Below are 23,538 nucleotides of genomic sequence, written 5' to 3' on the forward strand. Positions count from 1 at the left end.
ATCCTCCTTTAAATTTTGTAAAATTTCAAAATAAACTTAATATCCTAATTAAAACTAATCAAATCAATAGTGATTTTTCATAGTGGAGATATATATACATATATATACACATGTATATACATGTGTATATATATGTATATATGATATAAGATACCCTTTTAACCATTTTTAAGGGTACAATTCAGTGACATTAATTGCTTCCACATGGTTACGGAGCCATCAAGGCTATCTATTTCCAAAACTTTTCATCATCCCAAACAGAACTCTGTAACCATTAAGCAATAAGTTTCCCCTCCTTCCTCTCCTAAACTCTAATCTACCTTCTGTCTCTATCTACTTTTTGGGAGATAACCTTTAATCTAATTCCTCTCTATATTAATTTGCCTAAATCAATAGTAATTCCAGAATAAGTTTTTTTTTTTCAAATATATGTGCTTCTCTTGATATTTTGATGTTTTGCCTCCCATACACTCATCAAAAATTATACCCTCCACATACCATCTCTCTTCTCCCACGACTCCAGATAGAAATTACTGTGGTAATATTCAGATTTATTATTAGCCAACTTCATTGTGTATATTGTAGTTTTATTCAAGAATGACAGATTTTTTTTTTAAAAAAAAGATGCATGTGTGGTACCTATGTACAATATTCAAAGTACTTTATACGTCATTTTTTTTTTGTAAATCGTTTATTACTTTGGATTTGGCAATAGGTTTTTTTTTAATGTTTATTTATTTTTGAGAGAGAGAGAGAGAGAGAGAGAGAGAGAGAGAGAACGCACAAGCAGGGAAGGGGCAGAGAGGGAGAGAGGGAGACACAAAATCTGAAGCAGGCTTCAGGCTCTGAGCTGTCAGCCTGAACCTTGAGATAATGACCTGAGCTGAAGTCAGATGCGTAGCTGACTGAGCTACCCAGGCACACTGAATTATATGCCAATTAATTTTAATGCTAAGGGATCACTAATTTTGGAGTTGTATGTTGAGGCATTTTTATGGGGGAATTGATATGCCATGAATATATGTGTTTATGTACTTGGGAACTTTCAAAGATTGCAGGGTGCATTCATTGAAAATATCAAGGATCCTACGTAGCTCTGAAGTGTACTTTAGATGAAGTGTATCATTACAACTTTTCAAGAATGATTTTCTCAAAATATGGAGTGAGGACAGGGCCATACCAAAGATTTCACAATATGGGAGATTATAGTACCGTGAGGTGTGTTTTTCTTTTTTAATTGATAAGAAATAAAGATATAACCTTAAATATATTGCCACCATTAATCACTGCATTATGGAAAGTCAGATGTTCTCGATATTATTTAATACCCGATTACATTAACCTTCAGTTAAAAGGGATCTTTCTCCCCTTCCCCTCTCTTCACTATCTGCTCCTCCTCCCCTTCCTCTCTTCTCCCTTCCTTACCCTTCCCTTTCTTTTCTTCCAAGAAAAGAATGTGAAGCAGTCTTAATGGAATTTATTTAGTCAGAAATGGTAGTTATCCTGAGACTCTTAGTCTTTTTTCCCTCAAATTCAAAAATTGGAAAATTAGTGTAGTTGTTATATTTTTACTAATTATTTATTGCTGAAAGTTATACATTACATTTGTTGCTTTAGGTGTATAAATAGATAGGCATTACGTTTGTAACTCATTTAAATTTCTGCCAAGTGTTGAAATGTGATTTCATGTCACAGAGATTCCTTTCACTAAAGAATCTATTATCACTGATTATCTTACACTAACATCAGAATACTCCTCTTGGATTGAACATTTAGAAGATATTAAGATTTATGTTCTCTTTTACCCCAGATGTGGATGAATGCTCTGAGAACATGTGTGCTCAACTTTGTGTCAATTACCCTGGAGGTTACTCTTGTTATTGTGATGGGAAAAAAGGATTCAAACTTGCCCAAGATCACAAGAGTTGTGAGGTAACATTTTGCAACGTTAAACTTCCCGTCTCTTTTCTAAAATGAGAGAACTGGGTACTTATTTCCATATAGCTGAGGTAAGTCGGGGAAATACAGATATTCTATAATAATTGCTATAGATCTAGCAGGCTCAGAGTCACAGCCTATTTACTAATTTTGGTCATGTAAGCCATAAATATTGGGGATAATTAGTGACTAGGTTTAAAAAAGGCTGCAAGGTCATAGTTCAGAGAGCACTCATCTGTATAGCCTATACATTTACAAAATCCAATGTGTATGTTTATTTAAAAAATTAAGACAAGCTGAGGTTCATACTTCTCTTTGTGAGGAAAAAAATCTTATGTAGAAACCTTAGCAAAAACATTTTCCTACATATACTTTATCCCACTCTTGACGAGTCTGATCACGTTTCGTCATGTTGGTACTTGCAAGAGGGCTCATAAAATCTCAGGTGGAAATAACTGTCAGGATAGGATTCAGTGAGGTTTAAGTACATCAAAATTCAGAGAGGTTGATTTTGTTAATCTGTATGTCTCAAACTTGCTTTTAGTTACTTGGATTTAATTCATTATTGATCCAGGAATTGAATGTTGGGGGTAGCTTTTCCTTCACTGAAATAAATAGGTCAACATCTGAAGCTTTTCTCCCCCTAACTAAGGATCATGTGTTAGTGATTCTTGGTCCAACTCCGGCATTTCTTTTCATAAGTGAAGGTAAAATGTTATATGATCATGAAGCAGACAGTAAGAAAAAAAAAAACAAAAACAAAAAACAAACAAAAAAACCCACCTCAATAATGATTTAATCATGTATATACACAAACCTCTGTATCTGTTACCAAGATAAAACTGTCTATGTCCAAGAATGAAACATTCAATATATGCTACCTCCTTGGTAAAGACAGGGAAGTTGAGATTATACTATATCTATGTAGTAACTTTGATTTTATTGAATGGAATTCCATGCCGCGTGAATGTCTTCTTTGTAATTTTAACCTTTTATTATTTTAGTATTCATAGTAGTTACACATCACCATCTTCCTTAGAATAGGTTTGTTAAAGTTCTAAGAGGAGATGAGATGTTGTTTCCGTGCCGTGTGCACAGTTCCCCCAGAACATCCCTGTATGTATGCCTGAAAACTTATCCCTAAAAATCTTTCCATTCTATTTTTTTTTTATTTTTTTAATGTTTATTTATTTTTGAGAGACCGAGAGAGACAGAGCATGAGCGGGAGAGGAGCAGAGAGAGAGGGCAACACAGAATCTGAAGCAGGCTCCAGGCTCTGAGCTGTCAGGACAGGGGCTGATGCGGGGGTCCAACTCACAAGCTGTGAGATCGTGACCTGAGCTGAAGTTGGACGCTTAACCGACTGAGCCACCCAGGCGCCCCAAAATCTTTCCATTTTAATGTTTGGTGTTACTCTTAGGAAAAAAATACTTGATATTAAATTTAATGACTCTGAATCACTTTTTTGTAAATTCCTTGGAGACTAACACAATCTATTTGCTTATATTTATCCTATCTAGGTTTTCTAGGCATTCTCTTTGATGCTGTCAGGCTGAGTCCGAGAACCTGGGTTGAGGTGGGGCGGTGTGTCCCCACGGGATCATCCAAGAGGTCCCTTGGCTTTGCAAAGGGTAGAAATCAAATGCAAACCGGAGAAAGTGAAAGCAGAGTTTATTGAATAGCATGAATAACAGAGTATAGCAGACAGAGTGTCTGGGGGGCACAGAAAGGAAAAGAGAATGAGTCTCTTCGTTGTTTAGGGTTAGGGGTTTATATTGGAAAGGGTCCAGAATACATGTTCCTTCAGGAATCTAGATAGGGTTCAATCAAAGGCAAGTGGTGGTGGGTAATAGTCGTTATTTTATGATCATAGAAGGTAGGGGGTATTGATGCCAGCATCAGCTGGGGTTTATCCAAGGCTAATGTCCTGCAACATGTTTGGGATCTGGCTCTTCTTAGATGTTATCAGGTGTTTGGGGTCCCTAGGACAAAATTCAGAAAATGATCAACTTTCTTGTTTCCCCTGTGGAGTGGGAATATGGCTTCTTTGGTTTCTATATAGACTCAAAGTGAAATAGAGAACATGAGTAAATAGGGCCTGGCAAGAAAACAGCAGAAATGGAGACTTTCTAAAATGGATTTCCTTCAACTTCCCTACTTCAGCTTCACTGTCTAGATAGTATATTTTTGCTCAGAAAATTTTTTCTTAATAAATGAATGAGTGTATGAGATGCTACTTATTGGTATATTAATTCTTCCATGATTTCTGACTCCAGTTTTTTTTTTTTTTCTTCCAATGTAATTCTTTGAAAGCATCAGAACTGCAGTTAGTTAAGGGGATACATGTTGTTACTGGAAGGAAAAGGTTGTGTTTTGTTCTGAGATTTGCAAAGGAAATATTAAGGACAAAAATATAAAGCCACACACATTGAACAAGACTTTAAAACATGTGTTCTGGGAGGTTGTACTTATGGACTATATAAGGAAGTAAAAGCTGTTGCTTTATTACCAAGGGTGTTCTTTATTAATGTATCCCAAAGAATACATTTGACAAGATCACTAGGAACCAGAGAAAGAATGTATAACCTGACACAAACAGCAAGCAATAATCTATGCATTTTTTTATGTGCTTTGTTTCCTTTTCTCCAGGCTGTTCCAGTGTGCCTTCCCTTGAACCTTGACAAAAATTATGAATTACTTTACTTGGCAGAGCAGTTCGTAGGGGTGGTTTTATATTTAAAATTTCGTTTGCCGGAAATCACCAGGTGAGGTACCAATGTCAGTGATAATCTCTAGAGGTAAGCAGGTAAGGACAGAAGAAAAGTGACCAAAAAGGTTTGAAATGTATGAAATTGCACTCCCAATTAGATAATTTAGATATATTATCAATCAGATAATTTAGGGAACCCTAACGTTAATTCACCCCTTCACACATGTAATTTTCATGCTAAAATCATTTGGGTCATTCTAGGCTGACCTTCCCCAATGATCATTGTACCTTAATCCATCCTTCTTTCATTTCTAGTGAATACAAATTTACTGAGAAGTTGGGAAAGTAGATTTAATATATTTGTCAAATTTTCATTCTTCTTTATACATGTTATAAAAGCTAAGTAAAAAGAAATACTGAAAGTATTGCTTTCAGAATATAGCTGTATTCATAATTACTAAGGAAAATTCATAAGATTGTGTAAGTGGTATTTTAAAGAAACACATCACATGATTTTAGTTGATTGTCTGAGTAGCTTATCTGCTATTCCTGTAGTTAGGTTGTGTCTAGGGAAAGAATAGTTGTTGATGATTTAGAGTCATGATTCTCCTTTAATTATCAAATTTTCTAAGAGTCATATATGATTGAAACTAGAAAAAAGGAAATTAGAATTTTGTTGTAATAATAGAAAGGGAATGTATTTAAGACTGATTACAGAATCCATATTTTAAAATATTTTAATTAGATAAGCATGCATATGTACAATTTAATTCATTAGATACATGAATGATTATTCATTAAATAATTCAACTAAATTCATAGAAATTGTATCCTTAAGGAACATTATTCTAAAATTCACTAATGTAATTGTGCTCCTTCAACACTCTTTTATCTACCAAGACTTGGTTTTCCCCTTTAATATCTCAGAGCAAATAATGTCATCTAGTGACATAGACTGGAGACAACATTTCCTTGCTAAGATAATAATGAGAATGAGAGAGAAAAAGGTTAATTATTGCATACCTTTAGTCACTGTCAGGGGGATTCATTTCTGACAATTCACAATAGCTTGGGCTGTAACACGGAATAACATAAGCCAAATTGTTATTTTTTCCAGTATTTATTTGTCCTTTATTTATATAGTTTAAACTTTTTTATTGAAGTTTAATATATATATGTGTATAGAAATAAACACGTATCTTAAATATACAACTTGATGAACTGTTTATAAACTGCCACCTGGTAACCAACACAAAGAATAACTAGTGCTTTGTTGTGGCTTTTTTCCTTTTTTTTTTTTTTTTTTTTTTTGCAAATTCCTTCAGCTCAGTCTCCAATGATCAAATACTTATCCCACCCTAAAGTTAACAAATTCACTCTTCTTTTTCATTCTACAAAACTTCAGAGAAAGAATGAATTGTTCCCCGGGGTATGTTGATGTATTCCAGACAAAAAGAATGTAGAACACAACTCTTTGTGTTACTGGTGTAGCATGATTTTGCAAAGAGAAGGAAATTATCTCCCTAAGAGGATCAACTTCTGGAAGATCCTGAGCATACGCAGATTTGGGTTTTGACAAGATAATGCCTGCTTCACATCAGCAAAATGTGATGATTATGAAAGAGAATAGAGGTCCTTATCCTAAGCAAAAGTAAATAAACAAAATAATCTGAGTTCAGTAAATCCCTACTACATTGTTATCTGTCCAACATACTTCCCTCCACATAACCTCTTTAAAATATTTCTTTGGAATTCTAAAGATTAAAACATTTATTTCATCAGACTTTCTTTGTTCTATTTGAAGTTAAGTCTGTTCCCCATTGCATATAGTGCCTCTATGAAGTCCTGACTTTTTTTTTTTAACTTAAATCACCTTTATTTTAATTTAATTCAAGTGACTAACAGTTGTACAACTATTTTTTTTCTATTCCCTGTTTGTCTTTTTTCAATCATTTTGATTTGATGGTTTCTTGGAAATGTTAATGCTAATTTTCATTACAGTGTCATAGGGCACTAATCAATACGTGTTATTTTTTCTTAAAATTTATTTATTTATTTTGAGAGAGAGAGAGGGAGAGGGAAAGCATGGGAGGGGCAAGGAAAGAGGGGGAGAGAAAGAATCCCAATCAGGCTCTGCACTGTCAGCGTGGAGCCCGATATGGGGCTCAAACTCACAAACTGTGAGATTATGACCTGAACCAAAATCAAGAGTCGGACGCTTAACTGACTGAGCTGCCCAGGGGCCCGGATACATGTTAGTTTTTAACCCAGCATTTCCTCCCCTGTAATAGCTACATATATACTCAGTGTCTTAATAGCAACAGACATTACCCAAACTCAGGTACCCCCAAACATATGACTAGACTATATCTTTTCAGGTCTCCTTCCATGTGCTCTAGTGTAATGATTGATACAATTAAAGCTTTGGAGAACTTTTTTAAATCAAGCTAACAGATCTATCTTAGAGTTTTTTACTTTACTTTTCTTACCACACACAAAGACTTAATTATGTTTGCAGTCATCCAGATGCTGTTTTGTATATCTCTGTGAGTGATTCCTTCCTGACATATATGAAGTCACAGGGAAAACAGGCCTTTTGATGTATAAACCAATCATGAGATGGTAACATCTTTTACTAATCAAGGATAGAGCAAAAAAAAAAAAAAAAAAAAGGAATCTTAACATCAGATTATATAGTGTATAAAAAGCTCCAGGAGAGATACAATATATCTAATATTTTGTACATATGTATGAATTCCAGCATTTACAAGAGTACCTTCAAAACAAATGCCAAAAAAAGATGAAAAAGTACCAAAGCATCTGTTCACTGGAGAAAAAGTCTCCAAGAATACGAAAGAAAATAGAATACCTTGATTTTGAGCATACACAGAGCCAGATATAACACATGAACAGTCTAATTGTGCTCTACTTTTTTACTAATTCCAGGAAAGAAAGAAATACTTGACTCTTTCAACATATTACTGTTTCTAGTATAAGAGAAAAAGAATAATGCATTAAGCATTGCCTATTTCCCTGTTAAGGCTGTCTCTTTGCCCATTATATAGATTTTCAGCTGAATTTGATTTCCGGACCTATGATTCAGAAGGTGTTATCCTGTACGCAGAATCTCTTGACCACTCATGTTGGTTCCTGATTGCTCTTCGTGATGGAAAGATTGAAATTCAGTTTAAGAATGAATATACAACCAAAATCACAACTGGAGGCAAAGTTATTAATAATGGTTTATGGAATACGGTATGTCTTATAGATTTTAGAAAGAATATCTCTACTTTAACACAGTTTAACATCATTAATAATTTATTTCTATGGTGATACCAAATCAAAATGGAGTTGATTTATTTGATGTTATATGAAGTATACTACATACGCTGTAAATCCTTGAAACAGTCTGAGAAATGATAATGTCACAGAATATATTTAGGGTTTTTGTAACATTGTTTTCAGTTATTTGCTTAAACTACTCTATAACTTTTTACCTTTTTTAATGACTTATTGATGTCTCTCCTATAGGTTATTAGCGGGCATAACAGTTTATGCAAAGATACTACTGATCAAGGACAAAAATACTGAATAGCCACCAATATTTTTTAAATGAAAGAGAAATGCAATAGTAACATAGAAATACACATCGAAAGACTGGTACATATAGTAATTAATTCAATTTTGAATATTAGCATATAGATAAGGAACCAATTTGTATAGAGTGTATATACCAGCCAGTACCAATTACAGTGCTCTTTTAGATAATCACTAAAAGTGAGCCTAAAATGGAAGTTTTCGTGAAGGGATTACTTTCATCTATAATGGGGAGAACTCTTTTCTGCAAGAGTCATTGATGTTTTCAGCAGGTTCTAACTGAGAAATCAGCTTCACCTTAGAACGTGGTACCCAAAAGAGACACTTTATATGCCTGTGGGATCTGGCAAGAGGTCTATATTGAAAAGACATGTGACATCATCACTACATTATTTCATTTCTTTATTTACCCACTCGTGCACTCATATATTAACTAAGCCTTTAGTGAGCACTTCTAAAATGTTAAGTGCCTGGGGCTCCTGGGTGGCTCAGTCAGTTAAGCATCTGACTCTTGGTTTTGGTTCAGGTCATTGATCTCACGGTTTGTGAGTTCCAGCCCTGCATCCGGCCCTGTGCTGTCGGTGCGGAGTCGGCTTGGGATTCTCTCTCTCTCCCTCCCTGGCCCTCCGCCACTCATGTTCACATGTGCCGTCTGTCTCTTTCTCTCTCAAAATAAGTCAACTTAAAACAAAGAATTGATGAAAATGCTAAGTTCCTGAGTTCAAGGCACTAGAGCTATGGCAAGAGATTTTCCTTGCTCTTGAGCTTACTTGGTACCTCACAATTTAACAGGTGATGCCTTATGAACTAATACAATATAATGTGAAATCATTACAGTACAGGTAGCAAATAAGGTACAGTTGCGCACAGATATGGTTTACCAAAAATGGGGCTATCTGTCCTTTGATAGCCATAGATTTGGGGCTCTGGACTCTTAAATACACTTTTTTTAAAGTTTATTTATTCTATTTTGAGGGAGACAGGGACAGCGGGTAGTCGGGGAGGGGTAGAGAGAGAGGAAGAGAGAATCCCAAGCAGGCTCTACACTGTCAGTGGAGAGCCTGATGTGGGGCTCAAACCCATGAACTGTGAGATCACGACTTGAGCCAAAATAAAGAGTTGGATGCTTAACCAACTGAGCCGCCCAGGTGCTTCGGGGCTCTTGACACTTGGCCAAACAGTGTCTGCGCATGATCAGATGGCAACTGTCAGAGAAATCACTACAATTTTCTGGCTTCTCCAAATGCTCTCATTAGCGTAGCTTTGCCACTACATCTTTCCTACTGCATCTATACGTAGAATACTTGGCTCATACAGCTATTCCTCCACTGTCCTAGAGAATACATTTTTAAGTTTTTAAAAAAATTTTTTTAATGTTTATTTTTGCGAGAGAGAGAGCGCATGCGCACACACACACAAGTGGGGGAGGGGCAGAGACAGAGAGGGAGACACAGAATCCAAAGCAGGCTCCAGACCCTGAGCTGTCAGTAAAGCCTGACGTGGGGCTCGAATTCACAAACCGTGAGATCATGACCTGAGCCAAAGTTGGACGCTCAACCGACTGAGGCACCCAGGCGCCCCATTTTTTTAAGTTTATTTATTTATTTTGAGATGGCAAGCTTGAGCAGGGGAGGGGCACAGAAAGAGGAAGACAGAAAGGCAAGCATACCCCGCATAGTCAGTGCAGAGCTCGAAGTGGGGCTTGAACTCATGGACCACGAGATCATGACTTGAGCCAAAGTCGGACACTTAACCGACTGAGCCACCAAGGCACTCCTGAAGAATACATTTTATTGCCTCGTGTCCCCACATCTCCTATCTAAAAATCACTAAAATTACTTTTTCAGCAAAAGAGAGCAAACAGAATTTTTCTGATCAATTGATACAAATTGAGAATGTCAGCTGTTTGGAGGAGAATTTAGATACATTTTAGGTAATATAGAATATATATAAAGAAGGTAAATATTTACCTGCAAGGCTAACATCTTGAGTTGCAGATAGTGTTTAGTAATGAATTATCCATGAATGATATGTTAGAGGCAGGATTCTGGATTGGATAGAAGGCAGCTAGCTATTCAGTTCCATACATTTTGTCTTCTATATTTATGATTCTTATTAAAAATAAACTATTATTTAATGATATGCCCATATTTTAAATAAAACATAAAATTTCCCTTTGTAAATTGAATACAACTTGGCATTAAGAATTTAAGAATAATAAGGAAATCAGAGAAAAACTTTAATCTGGTAATAAATTTGATGCTGGCTAGTTTTTAAAAATTCTTAATTTGATATTTTAGGAATTTATGAATTTTCTCCCCCGCCATTTAAATAAGATTTCTTTTCTCCCTATCTTTCATTTAAAAAATATTACTTCATGGTATTTTTACCATTTTACAGTTTTGTTGGTTTGTTAATAACTTGTACAGTTTCAGGCAAATTTATGCAGACACAGAAATTATCTCAAAGAAATAGATATTTTAAGTAAATGCTTTAATTGACAAAGTTAAGTTATATTAATCATTAAGCATTAATACTTAAGTTACATTAAGCAAACTGGAGTGTTCACTTAGTACCATTTGCTTCACTAATTTTAAATAATTTTAAAATTTCAAATAAAATACTTTAAACTTTTTTAATGTTTATTCATATTTGAGAGACAGAGACAGAGTGCAAGCTTGGGGTGGGGGCAGAGAGAGAAGGAGACACAGAATCTGAAGCAGGTTCCAGGCTCCGAGCTGTCAGCACAGAGCCTGATGCGGGGCTCGAACTCACGAACAGTGAGATCATAACCTGAGCCGAAGTCAGATGTTTAACCAACTGAGCCACCCAGGTGCCCCTCAAATAAAATACTTTGAAAATAAGAATTTAAAGTGTAGAGCTTAGGATTGTTGTAATTGAGATAAATAGAATGTGGGTAATTGTTAATTAAAATGGTTATAAACCATAGAAATAAATAAGGCTATATTATAAGTCATTACATCTCATATTTAGGTATAATTCCAATATTGGTGGGAAATTTGTACTTTGTACCATATTTTTATTCATTCAAAAAGGTATTTATTGAGTGCTTTGTGTGCTGTTCCTTCTTCTAGGTAGTGAGGCTACAATAGTGATTAAAACAAAATCACCACTCTTGTGGAGCTTGCACTCTAGTGGTGAGATGTTAACCACGAATGCATGAACAAAATAGCTACGTCAGATAGTGGTTAGTGCTCAGAGGAAAAGGAAAAGCAAGGCCAGGCAAGAGTCATGATGGTGAGTGTGCATGTGGAATCAGGAAAGCCATCTCCGATGAAATCACATCTGACCGGAGACTTGAGGGCACAAATCATGAGCAATATATGGGGGAAGATGATTCTGTGCCATATGAACAGCAAGTACAGACCATCAGGCAAGCGGATGTGATTGTTGTGTTTGAGGAAAAACGCAAAGCTCAGCATAGATGCAGTGGAGTAAGGGAGGGAGGGAGGAATAGAAAATGAGGTTAGAAATGTGGTCTGGAATAACACCAGGTAGGGCCATGGGGACTCTATTGAGAAATTAGATTTTATGCTAAGTAGAAAGACCTAACATGATTTTGAGAAGTGACATGATTTAATTTGCATATATGTTAAAAGATAATCAATTCTAGGGGCACCTGGGTGGCTCAGTTGATTGGGTTTCGACTCTTGATTTCAGCTGAGATCATGATCTTATGGTCTGTGGGATCGAGCCCCATGTCGGGCTCTGCACTGACAGTGTGGAGCCTGCTTGGGATTCTCTGTCTCTCACTCTGTCTCTGCCCCTCTCCCTCTCCCCCGCCCCTCAAAATAAGCAAACACTAAAAAAAAGAAGATAATCCTAATCAGGACATGATGACTTTGTGGAAACTAGATAGTAGAGAGTAAGAATGAGACAGGATATGGGCTTATGAGACCACTGGACCACTGTAGTAACTCAGTGGAGAGAAGATGGCATCTCTGACTAGAGCGTTGATGGTAGGTGGTGAGAAGTGATCAGATTCTGGATATACTTTTGAGCTTCAGCCTTCAATTTAAGGTAGATAAAAAGTTTTGAATATTCAACATAAAGAGGGGTTTAACAGCCATGAGATTGATTATTGTTTATCTGTGGTTCTAAACTGTCTCATCAAGTGCCCATATATTCATAATGCTCCTTTCCTGTCCTATAACGAAATGCATTAATAATGTAAGCTACTTTTGCATATCCCTAGTAGAAACCAATATAATACCCTAATTACTATACAAAGAAATAAAGGGAAGTAATTTATAAGAAAATAATACATATTTCAGTATATAAGGGCTCAAGTGCAAGTACAGTATTTGTCAAAGCTTGCTCCTATATGTAGAATAATGTGAAAGCTGCAAATGAAGACTCATGCTGGAGTATTGTATTGGCAATTCAAATACTGTAAATGCATAGATACCATCAGTAAAGGTGATCTTCCAAAATAGTGAGAAACTCTTGGTAAAGATCCATGCAAAACAAACATCAATTTATCCTTGGTTTGCAAGACTGTTGATATTCTTGAAAAATTCAGTGAATGCTGAAATGGTACAAAAAATGTTTTGTGTTCATATATGCCAAACTCAGATAAGCATGAGTACACTCTGCATGAATATCCTGCAGGGATATTCAGGAGGTTTGCAGGATATTGGGCATTTTATTATTTTGCATGACGATCCTCCCTATTACAGGTATCCAGCATCTTGCAATGTCAGCATGCATCCTACTCATTGCAACAGCTAAGTACCCTCCCCACCCCCAAATTTTCCAAATGCCCTAGAGTGGGAGAGTAGAGCCCCCATTTAAAAGTATTTGCATGACTAAGGGGAAAAAGGTCTGAGAACTGAGCTCTGGGGCTTATTATAGAGGTTGAAAAGAAAAGGAGGAGCCCCCAAAAGAGACAGATGGAGTGGTAAGACTTCCAGAAGCAAGCTAGACTGAGGTTCTAGAGGCTAACTTAAATTTCTCCAGAAGGGGAGAGTGTGATGCTAAGTGAAATAAGTCATACAGAGAAAGACAGATACCATATGGTTTCACTCTTATGTGGATCCTGAGAAACTTAACAGAAACCCATGGGGGAGGGGAAGGAAAAAAGAAAAAAAGAGGTTAGAGTGGAAGAGAGCCAAAGCATAAGAGACTGTTAAAAACTGAGAACAAACTGAGGGTTGATGGGGGGTGGGAGGGAGGGGAGGGTGGGTGATGGGTATTGAGGAGGGCACCTTTTGGGATGAGCACCGCGTGTTGTATGGAAACCAATTTGACAATAAACTTCATATATTGAAAAAAAAACATTTCTCCAGAAGGGAATAGTCATTTGAGTAAAATGATACTGATTGGCTGCATTGAGGACAGAGCATTGACCAACTTTAAATCTGTAAATGTTACCAAAGTTATTTTACAATAGAGCATAATTTTTCTCTTCCTATAGTGGTGCTTTAACATGCCTACCTTTTCACTTCCATTACTGATGAGTAAAAGAAGAGTTTTCATTTTGAGTGCTAGAGTGCTAGAGGAGATTGGTTCTTCAAGTCGTCTTTTTGGGAGGATTTTTTATTGTTGTTTGCCATCACTTTCAATCTTTTTTAAAAAACCAAACCACTTTCAAAATTGGAAAAACCCAATTTAATTTTATGTATTGTGTTTCCTTATGACCTCAATTACTTTTGAATTTTGAAATAAAATATAATTTGTATGTAATGAACGGAACACTAGAGATACTGATTTCTCATAATTTATATTAAAAATTTATTTCCCTTATTGATTCCATATGTATACTTCCAGACAATTGCAAAATAAGAACACTTAAAAGTTTCCTAAGATTTTGTATAATTACACACTGGGGTTGAAAGATGTATTATAGGGGCGCCTGGGTGGCTCAGTCGGTTAAGCGTCCGACTTCGGCTCAGGTCACGATCTCGCGGTCCGTGAGTTCGAGCCCCGCGTCAGGCTCTGGGCTGATGGCTCAGAGCCTGGAGCCTGCTTCTGATTCTGTGTCTCCCTCTCTCTCTGCCCCTTCCCCGTTCATGCTCTGTCTCTCTCTGTCTCAAAAATAAATAAAATGTTAAAAAAAAAATTAAAAAAAAAAGAAAGATGTATTATAATTGAATGTTTAAATTTAAAAGAATAATATTGATTTTTTTACCTTAAAATATTCATTTACTTTTCAGACAAGAATTATCACTTTAAAACACATTTTTACCACCTTTATAGTAATTAGACATTTCAGATGGGTTTATGACAAATTAATTATTACATTAAAATGATTATTTTGAAAAATTATTTACTGGAATAATACCAGGATTTTTTCAATCTTAGTGTTTCAAATGACATGCAGTGATGTTTGGTTGTTTGATAATTTCTGTATTTTTAATTGTAGGTCTCTGTGGAAGAATTAGAATACAGTATTAGTGTAAAAATAGCTAAAGAAGCCGTAATGAATATAAATAAACCCAGAAGCCTTTTTAAGCCTGCAAATGGATTTCTAGAAACTAAAGTTTATTTTGCAGGATTACCTCGGAAAGGGGAGAATGTACTCATTAAACCGGTAATGATCCAAGCTTCTATCATTTATCATGGATGAATTCCTCTTGTCTGTAATAGATTTGAAGATGTGTTTTTCTTATAGTCAAAGAAGTTATTTTGTTGAACACACCAACTGTGACAACTTGAATTGAACAAGGAAAAATCACATAGTGATCCTTGAAAGTGTATTAAGGAAATAAGAAAATGAATGTCGTGTTTTTGAGTCCATTTAAATCCCCAGTGTTACTCATGGAGAAGTAGGCCTTTTCAATTCTCAAGCATCAATTCAATGTCAACATAACTGTCCATATTCAGCTATTGCAGATACAAGTACATTTATTTGAGTCCCAAAATACAATATTTTATGGAAGCCAGTCAAAGAATTTTTTTAGGTCTATTTTAGGACTTAAAATTTGGGAGATAGAATAGCGTGTAGGATAGAACTTCTAAAAATCTTAAAAAAAAAAATCTTTGCTGGGAGTACAACTTCAGCCTGTCATAAATTGAAGTTATAAATAAAAGATGATTTTCTGCATATGATGTTTGTCTAATAACCATGGAATAGGTTTTATGAAGGAGACTAATCACTGTCCTTGAAGAGCTTTAAAAATTTCATTTGAAGTCACAGGCCTGCCAATTATACTTGCTGATTTACCTTAAATATTTACTATTTTATATCCATCTTTTACTCATGGCAATTCAGTTACCATAACTTTTGAAAGATTTCTGCAATATGGTATAAAACCTGAATTGGTTAACCCATGTCAGAGTGAATATATCTGTTCCTTTGAAATTGAGAAATCAAGACATTTTAAAAGTAAAATAAATTATTCAAAAACTATTGGTAAAATGGCTACTGTGTGTCTCGAGTCTGGATGCTTTTTTGACTGAAGAAAGCAAACGCTTTTGTTCCCGAAGACAGTCACGGTCTGATGGCAAGACAAACCTATATTATAAATGCAACTAAAGAAAGCAGCTTGCAGCCCAGGGCCATAGCTAGTAGCGCACATGGAACTTGAGAGCCGAAAAACCATCTCTGGCTGGGAAAGGCCAGTAGGACTTGAGGTGTTAAAAATCATTAGGATCCCAGTGGGGCTCTGTGATGGCATAAACTGAAAAAGACTGTCCATCTGAAGGATACCTTAAAAAATTAGATAAAATTCGAAACATTTAAAATATTTTAAAATGTCGTCAAAGAAAGGGTTTTCCCTCTAAATGAAAACTGCATCTATATTCAGTTAAACCACTCTGAGTCTGACTTGTTTAAGTTGCACTCCCTGACCTATATTTCAATTGGTTAGATTAACCCTCGTCTAGATGGATGTATACGAGGCTGGAATTTGATGAATCAAGGAGCTTCGGGAGTAAAGGAAATTATTCAAGAAAAACAAAATAAGCATTGTCTTGTCACTGTGGAGAAGGGTTCCTACTATCCTGGTTCTGGAGTTGCCCTATTTAGCATAGATTATAGTAAGTGATTTCTCATTTTACTTCTCTTTTCTCATTAATGACTCAATTTATTCATTGACAAACTTCAGTAATTCCTTCAGTAAACATTATGGAGTACTTACTATGTGCCAGGAATGGTGTTAGGCTAATTCATATTGTTATATATTTTTTAAATTAACTTTTTGAAGTATATTAGGGGGAAAAAGTAGTTGAATATGCTTATGTTATTATTTAAAGATTATTGGCACATAACCTGATCAATTTCAAGTAAATTCGATTAACCTATTTTAAGGTTCACCCATTTCTCAGTTGTATTGAGTCTATTGATGAATGCATCAAAAGGATTTGTCTTCATTTCGGGCATTTTCATGTAACTGTTTCTTAAAATGTCCACCCCTCTGTTGAAATTGTCCATCTGTACACATTTTCTACCTGAGACTTCAACTTATTATTCATAATTATTTTCAATTCCCTGTCTGATAGGTCCAATATCTGAGTCATAGCTAAGACTGGTCATGTTGACTGCTTTGTCTCTTGACAATATGTTGTTTTTCTTTGTTTCCTTCTGAATTGGATAATTTTTTGGTTTAAAGATGAGCAACTTATGTAGAATAGTAGAGACAGATAAATAATATTTTTGTCTGGAAATGAGCATATTTCTGCTTTTGCTAGGCCCTTAATAAGGTGGTTGAATCAGTCTCATCAAGAGTTGAACTGCTTAAGCTTTCTTGTTTCCACGAGTATTCTTCAAATTCCTTTATTGTTACCTAGTGCTTATGGTAGGGAATGGTTTCTAGAGGATCTTTCTTAATAGCTGATCCATCGTTAGTTTTAGGTATTCTGTTTAGGGTATGCCTCAAGAAAGTGTCTCTCCATGGTCTTGCTTCACCCCAGAAGAATGCTCTCGTTACTTGACATTTGCTAGCAAGGCATTGGGGTCTGGAGAGCATTCTCTAATGTTCTGGTACAGATTCAATTTTTGGCAGATGTTGTATCCTTTGACTTTTCTTTTCCCCCCTCCCAACCACCAGCGGGGGAGATACCTAATGGTCAAGACTCAAGATGTTTTTCTGCTTCTTTTCCATGGTAGGTGCTCTTTGGTTGTTTGTTTTGTTTTTTTTCCAGTTTCCTTTCCCTAACCTGAAGATGTAATGGGTCTTTGCATGTGTCCTAATGATGACAAAGTTTGTTGCCTTTCTCCCAAAGCTGTAAGGCTTTTGTTGCCTAAAGAAGACAGAGAAGGATCTGGGTGGGACTTTGTACACTCCCTTCAGGTTACTGTTCCTCTCTTCTAGGTCTGCACCAGGAGGGAAGCTTTCTCTAATTTCTTTCTCTGCCCCATTTTTCTCTTGAGTACCCATTTAAGGTCTATGAAGAAGAGCCTATAAATGGGTGTGGATTCCTCATGTGCCTGAAGTTCCCAGGGTTTCTGTATTCTCATATGAGCCCCCATTTGGAATTATCAGTTTGTTAATATTTTTATTTAAATTCTTCTCATCAAATTGTATAGCATCCAGTGTCTGCTCTGAGTAAGAGAGGAAACTCTTCCTGTCTTTCCATGGAAGCACTTATCTTTCTTCAGATTTCTGCTTTGTTAGCTGCTCTGCAACCGCAGCTCCTTGACAGTTCAAGAAAATTGTGTTTAAGTATATAATTGGTCTTTTGTTGTTGTGGTTGTAAGGGCAGGAGCAGTGCTATTTCCAGTTTTGTCTACAGTCTTAAGCAGAACAGGAGCTCTTGCCAGACTGATCCAGGTTTTTGTGTGTACAAATAATATATCTGTAATATCCTAGGACATACATCTTTGTACTTTTATATGATTAATTCTGTAGGAGAGAATCTTAGATTCTGTCCGTCAAAGATTATGCAAATGTATAGTTCCTGTTGCTCAGTTAGATGCTTTTCCAAAAATGTTTTATGAATTTACACTCCTACCAACAGAATAAGAGAGTTTGTGCTTGAGATTTGTTTCCAATCTGAGAGTTGAAAAATTACAATTTGTAGTTTTATGTATGGTTATCCCAGTTTCTACTGAAGTTGAATATCTCTCCAGATGCTAATTAGCTATTTTTATATCTTAACTATCTTATTAGGTTCTTTGTCTTTTTCTGTTTAGGAGTCCGTTATTTGAGTGACTAAATTTTGCGTCATAAATTTAATGTTATTCTGATATCTCTGCTTTAAGAAAAAATTATATATATATATATATATATATATATATATATTTTAATGTTTATTTTCGAGAGAGAGAGCAGGGGAGGGGCAGAGAGAGAGGGAGACACAGAACCCGAAACAGGCTCAAGGCTCTGAAGCTGTCAGCACAGAGCCTGACGCGGGGCTCAAACCCACAAGCTGTGAGATCATGACCTGAGCCGAAGTCGGATGCTTAACTGCCTGAACCACCCAGGCGTCCCAAGAAAAAAATTATATGTGAAATGTGTTTATTTGCAGTCTACGAAGTCTTGCTACAGTTTTAAGGATGAATCTTACGCTGGTACTTTCTGTATTCCTAACATAAGTTAATGCAATGTCTTCAACATTAGTTCTGTATATGATTTTTAAAAAATGTTTTAACTAAAGTTGATGACTGAATGCAGGAAAAAACTAGGCCCACAATAATTTGCTTGAAGGAAAAACTCCCTGAAGAGAAAATGAGGGGTGGCTGGGTGGCTCAGTCGGTTAAGCCTCCTACTTCCGCTCAGGTCATAATCTCACGGTTTATGAGTTCAAGCCCTGCATCGGGCTCTGTACTGACAGCTCAGAGCCTGGAGCCTGCTTCAGATTCTGTGTCTCCCCCTCTATGCCTCTACCCTACTTGTGCTCTGTCTCTGTCTGTCAAAAATAAATAAACATTAAAAAAAATAAAATGAAAAGTTATATTGTGTCTGAAAAAAATCACTTTCATAAGTAATTAGCTATTTCATGGATAACTTGAAAGTGATCAACTTTTTAAAAAATTTTATATCCAAATTAGTTAGCATATAGTGCAATAATGTTTCAGGAGTAGATTCCAATGATTCATCCCCTCCACATAATACCCAGTGCTCATCCCACCAAGTGTCTTCCTTAATGTCCCTTGTCCATTTAGCCCATCCCCCACCCCAAACCCCTCCAGCAACACTCAGTTTGTTCTCTATATTTAAGAGCATCTTATGGTTTGCCCCCATCCCTATTTTTATATTTTTTTACTTCCCTTCTCTTATGTTCATCTGTTTCATATCTTAAATTCCACATGAGTGAAGTCAAATGATGTCTTTCTCTGACTAATTTTACTTAGCATAATATACTCCAATTCTATCCACGTTGTTGCAAATGGCAAGATTTCATACTCTTGATTGCCAAGTAATATTCCATTGTGTGTGTATATGTATATATATATTTATATATGTATATATATGTGTATGTGTATATATATATGCACACACACACACACACACACACACACACACATACTACCTCTTCTTTACCCATTCATCAGTTGATGGACATTTGGGCTCTTTCCATACTTTGGTTATTATCAATAGCACTGCTATAAACATTGGGGTGCATGTTTCCCTTCAAAACAGCACACATGTATCCTTTGGATAAATACCTAGTAGTGCAATTGCTGGGTCGCAAGGTAGTTCTATTTTTAATTTTTTGAGGAACCTCCATGCTGCTTTCTAGAGTGGTTGCACCAGTTTGCATTCATACCAGTAGTGGGATTTCTCCGCATCCTCACCAACATCTGTCATTGCCTGAGTTGTTCATTTTAGTCATTCTGACTGGTATGAGGTCATATCTCATTGTGGTTTTGATTTGTATTTCCCTGATGATAAGTGATGTTGAGGATCTTTTCATGTGTCTGTTAGCCATCTGGATGTCTTCTTTGGAAGAGTGTCTATTTGTGTCTTTTGTCCATTTCTTCACTGGATTATTTGTTTTTTGGGTGTTGAGTTTGATATGTTCTTTGTAGATTTTGGATAGTAACCCTTTATCTGATATGTCATTTGCAAATATCTTCTCCCATTCTGTTGGTTGCCTTTTAGTTTTGTTGTTTCCTTCACTGCGCAGAAGCTTTATATCTTGAAGAGGTCCCAATAGTTCGTTTTTGCTTTTGTTTCCCTTGCCTCCAGAGACGTGTTGAGTAAGAAGTTGCTGTGGCTGATGTCAAAGAGGTTTTTGACTGCTTTCTCCTCTAGGATTTTGATGGCTTCCTGTCTTACGTTTAGGTGTTTCATCCATTTTGAGTTTATTTTTGTGAATGATGTAAGAAAGTGACCAGGTTCAATCTTCTGCATGTTGCTGTCCAGTTTTCTCAACACCATTTGCTGAAGAGACTGTCTTTATTTCATTGGATATTCTTTCCTACTTTTTCAAAGATTAATTAGTCATACATTTGTGGATCCATTTCTGGGTTTTCTATTCTTTTCTATTGATTTAAGTGTTTGGTTTTGTGCCAGTACCATACTGCCCAAAAGTGACCAACTTTTAAATTAATATTTAAAGTTACATTATAATTTCTGTACATTTGCATGTTTATTTTAGTTTTAGTTTGTTAATATCTTATTGTAAATTTACTTATTTCAAAATGATTATATTTTATATATATATATATATTTTTTTTTTTCTCTTGAGTGGAAATTAAGGATTAGGAGGAAAAAATGTAATAGCATTAGATGTGGCTAAGTGGAAGATCATCTTGTCAGGGGGCCATTATTTTCTCCATTGACATTTACCTTTTCAAAATCTACAAGCAGTATTTGGGCTATTGCTATATATTACTTCTTATTAAATAAGGAAGACTTTATTCAAATTGTGGATTAATATTTTTAGGAATTACAGTATTTTGGAAACATATCAATTCAACACATGTTTGTTGAGTGACTGCTGTGGAGAACAACATGGTGTTAGAGACATGTAGAGCCTGTACTCTAGTGGGACAGACAATTAACCTAGTAATGAATAAAAAGGATGTTAACTAACTATTATGACAAGAGAATCACAGGAGAAGAGTTCCTGTTAGAATTTCAGAGTCCAGAATTGATTTCAGAGTATTTCTCTGCTATCAAATATCTAACTCCCCTTTGTATAAATCCTTATTTTTCCTTCCCTCTGCTTTGAACTCAACCCCCCCCCCAACTTTAAGGATGAGGAATGGTGGGGTGGTGGGGCTATACCTAAGTGTTCCCTCAGAAATGTTATAATAAATTCAGTGAACTTCCTTCTAAATGTGTGCTTTCAAATATGACCACCTTGAGATTTGACCAGTGGTGATTATACAGGTGGAAGGAATATCTGTAAAAGAGCAAACAGGGAAAATTCATAATAATCTGAAATACCACATCTAGAATTTTATTCTAGAAAGACCAGAAGAATGGGGCTTTATTTATTTGTTTTTTGCCTGCATTTAAAAAAAAAATGGCTTTTGTTTTTCTGTGGGTTTTTTTTTTTTTTTTTTTTGCCTAAGTTATATAGATCATTGAGAAAGGAGAACTAAAATCTTTAGTATTACACAAAAATGGCTTTGAGTATGAATAGGATTGGAATAATTCCTTCTGGTGTACTTTAGGAGTACACTGATCCTGCTTCTGTTTTATTGTTTAAACAGATAATATATCCAACGCTGAGGGCTGGCAAGTAAACGTGTCCTTGAATATTCGTCCATCCGCGGGCACTGGTGTTATGTTCGCCTTGGTTTCTGGTTACACCGTGCCCTTTGCCTTGTCTTTGGTAGACTCCGCCTCTGAAAAGCTTCAGGTAACTTTACTAAACCTTTGTGATTCTTGTTTTTCTGTTTTGTTTTGTTATCTGTAAAGTGGATATATTAGCAGTATTTACCTCAAAGTGCTATTTTGAAGATTAAATGAGATAACATATGCAAAGTATTTGGCACACAGTCTCTAGTACATCAGTAAAGACTCCATAAATGTCCATTATTATTACTTTCTTACTGGCTTATTTCCAAGGTCTGATCTAAGAAGTAGGAGAAATTGAAAAGCCTGTTACTGCATCTACAGCCAAGATTAGGTAGACTCACACACAGGCTGCCTCGAGGTTTCCCAGAGTTCATAGAGATCCACCTTTATTTAGAGTTCTGGAAGTTATCATGGGAGTCTGTGCTAACACCATAAAAGTGAGTCTGATTAAAATTCAGTCGCAGATATTCTGTGCCTAATTATAATGTTTTGTGCTCTCTGGCACTCTTAATCTTTTCTCCCATGAGTAAATTAGAAAGAACTAGAGAAAAGTAAAACCAGTCCACCTGGCTTCTTGCTGGCAACTCTGATTTCAAATTAGGAGGAAGAACAGGAAAAAACCTCTTGGATAAAAGCAAACATGACCGTTATCAGAAGATCTGTATTATTCAGCCTTCTATTAGAGACTAATAGCTCTGACCATGTATCATCGACAGTAGATTCCAACAAGTTATAACAAGAAGCTTGTGTTTATGCCCAGGTTGGTTTGGATGTTCTCTGTAGCTTTTGGAAAGAGACATGTAATTGAATCATGTCTGTAATAATACAAAGATGTGCTGTTTGCAGACTAATGATGATTGCAGAGAGTTGCTGGTGGTTAAGCATAAGCAACCTAAGAGATCCTGCCAAGTTTTTATCTCCAGTCTACCACCAGGAGCTTACTACATTTTAGATTTCAACTTGATTTCAACTTTTTGTTTGCCTTTTTTTTTTTTTTTAATGAAATGGAAATCCTATCTTCAGCACTACATCCATGCAGTAGAGGACATTAAGGCATGCCATGTCTTTGATGTTTATTTGGTCTTTTCCGTGTTTGACTCCATGGCTGCTGCTGCTGCTTCTCCCCCCACCGCCCTCCTCCTGCTCCCCCTCCTTCTCCTCCTTCTCCTTCTTCATTTCCATGTCAGACTGCCTTCTCAAGATCTGTGTGCAGCGTTTCATAACATTATTTCACATACTATTGATCATACTGGAACAGTTTGTCAGCTGGCCACTTTAAGACTCATATTAGTGAGTTCAAGGATATAGACATGTATAACGGTAACAGATCTCCTCAGACAGCCTGTATTTGTGAAGTAGAGACTTAACATAGGTATCTTGGATTCTTAAGTAAATATTTCAGACTATCTTTCTATCGTCTCATAACATCCATGTTCCTAGTCCCCATTTTATTTTCTGTCTTTTTACATTTCCTCCACATACACATATGTTATATGCATAGATCACTGTCAACAAGTTGAGTGATTTTGTGTATCAGCACTTTGAAAAGTTAACAAAATGAAAACATTCTGTGTTTTGAATATCATCTGGTGAATACTCTAACTTAGTTCTGGTGAACCCTGGCTTTTCCCTCTC

At 36.0% G+C, this 23,538-nt stretch overlaps 1 protein-coding gene across 1 annotated transcript in view; it reads left to right on the forward strand.

Annotated features, from left to right (window-relative positions):
• The window catches only part of PROS1 (protein S), a 70,047-nt gene that overhangs the window by 41,217 nt on the left and 5,292 nt on the right, over window positions 1-23,538 (forward strand). The window contains exons 8-13 of the mRNA XM_047099241.1: window positions 1,811-1,932; window positions 4,588-4,703; window positions 7,714-7,903; window positions 14,631-14,798; window positions 16,078-16,246; window positions 21,816-21,964. Of these exons, the coding sequence (XP_046955197.1) occupies window positions 1,811-1,932; window positions 4,588-4,703; window positions 7,714-7,903; window positions 14,631-14,798; window positions 16,078-16,246; window positions 21,816-21,964 (914 nt within the window). The remainder of the gene's footprint in view (window positions 1-1,810; window positions 1,933-4,587; window positions 4,704-7,713; window positions 7,904-14,630; window positions 14,799-16,077; window positions 16,247-21,815; window positions 21,965-23,538) is intronic.

This window comes from Lynx rufus, unplaced genomic scaffold (assembly GCF_022079265.1).
Source record: "Lynx rufus isolate CCGP_SWC_20201006 ecotype Redwood Valley unplaced genomic scaffold, mLynRuf1.p SCAF_5, whole genome shotgun sequence".
NCBI classification, from domain to species: Eukaryota; Metazoa; Chordata; class Mammalia; order Carnivora; family Felidae; genus Lynx; species Lynx rufus.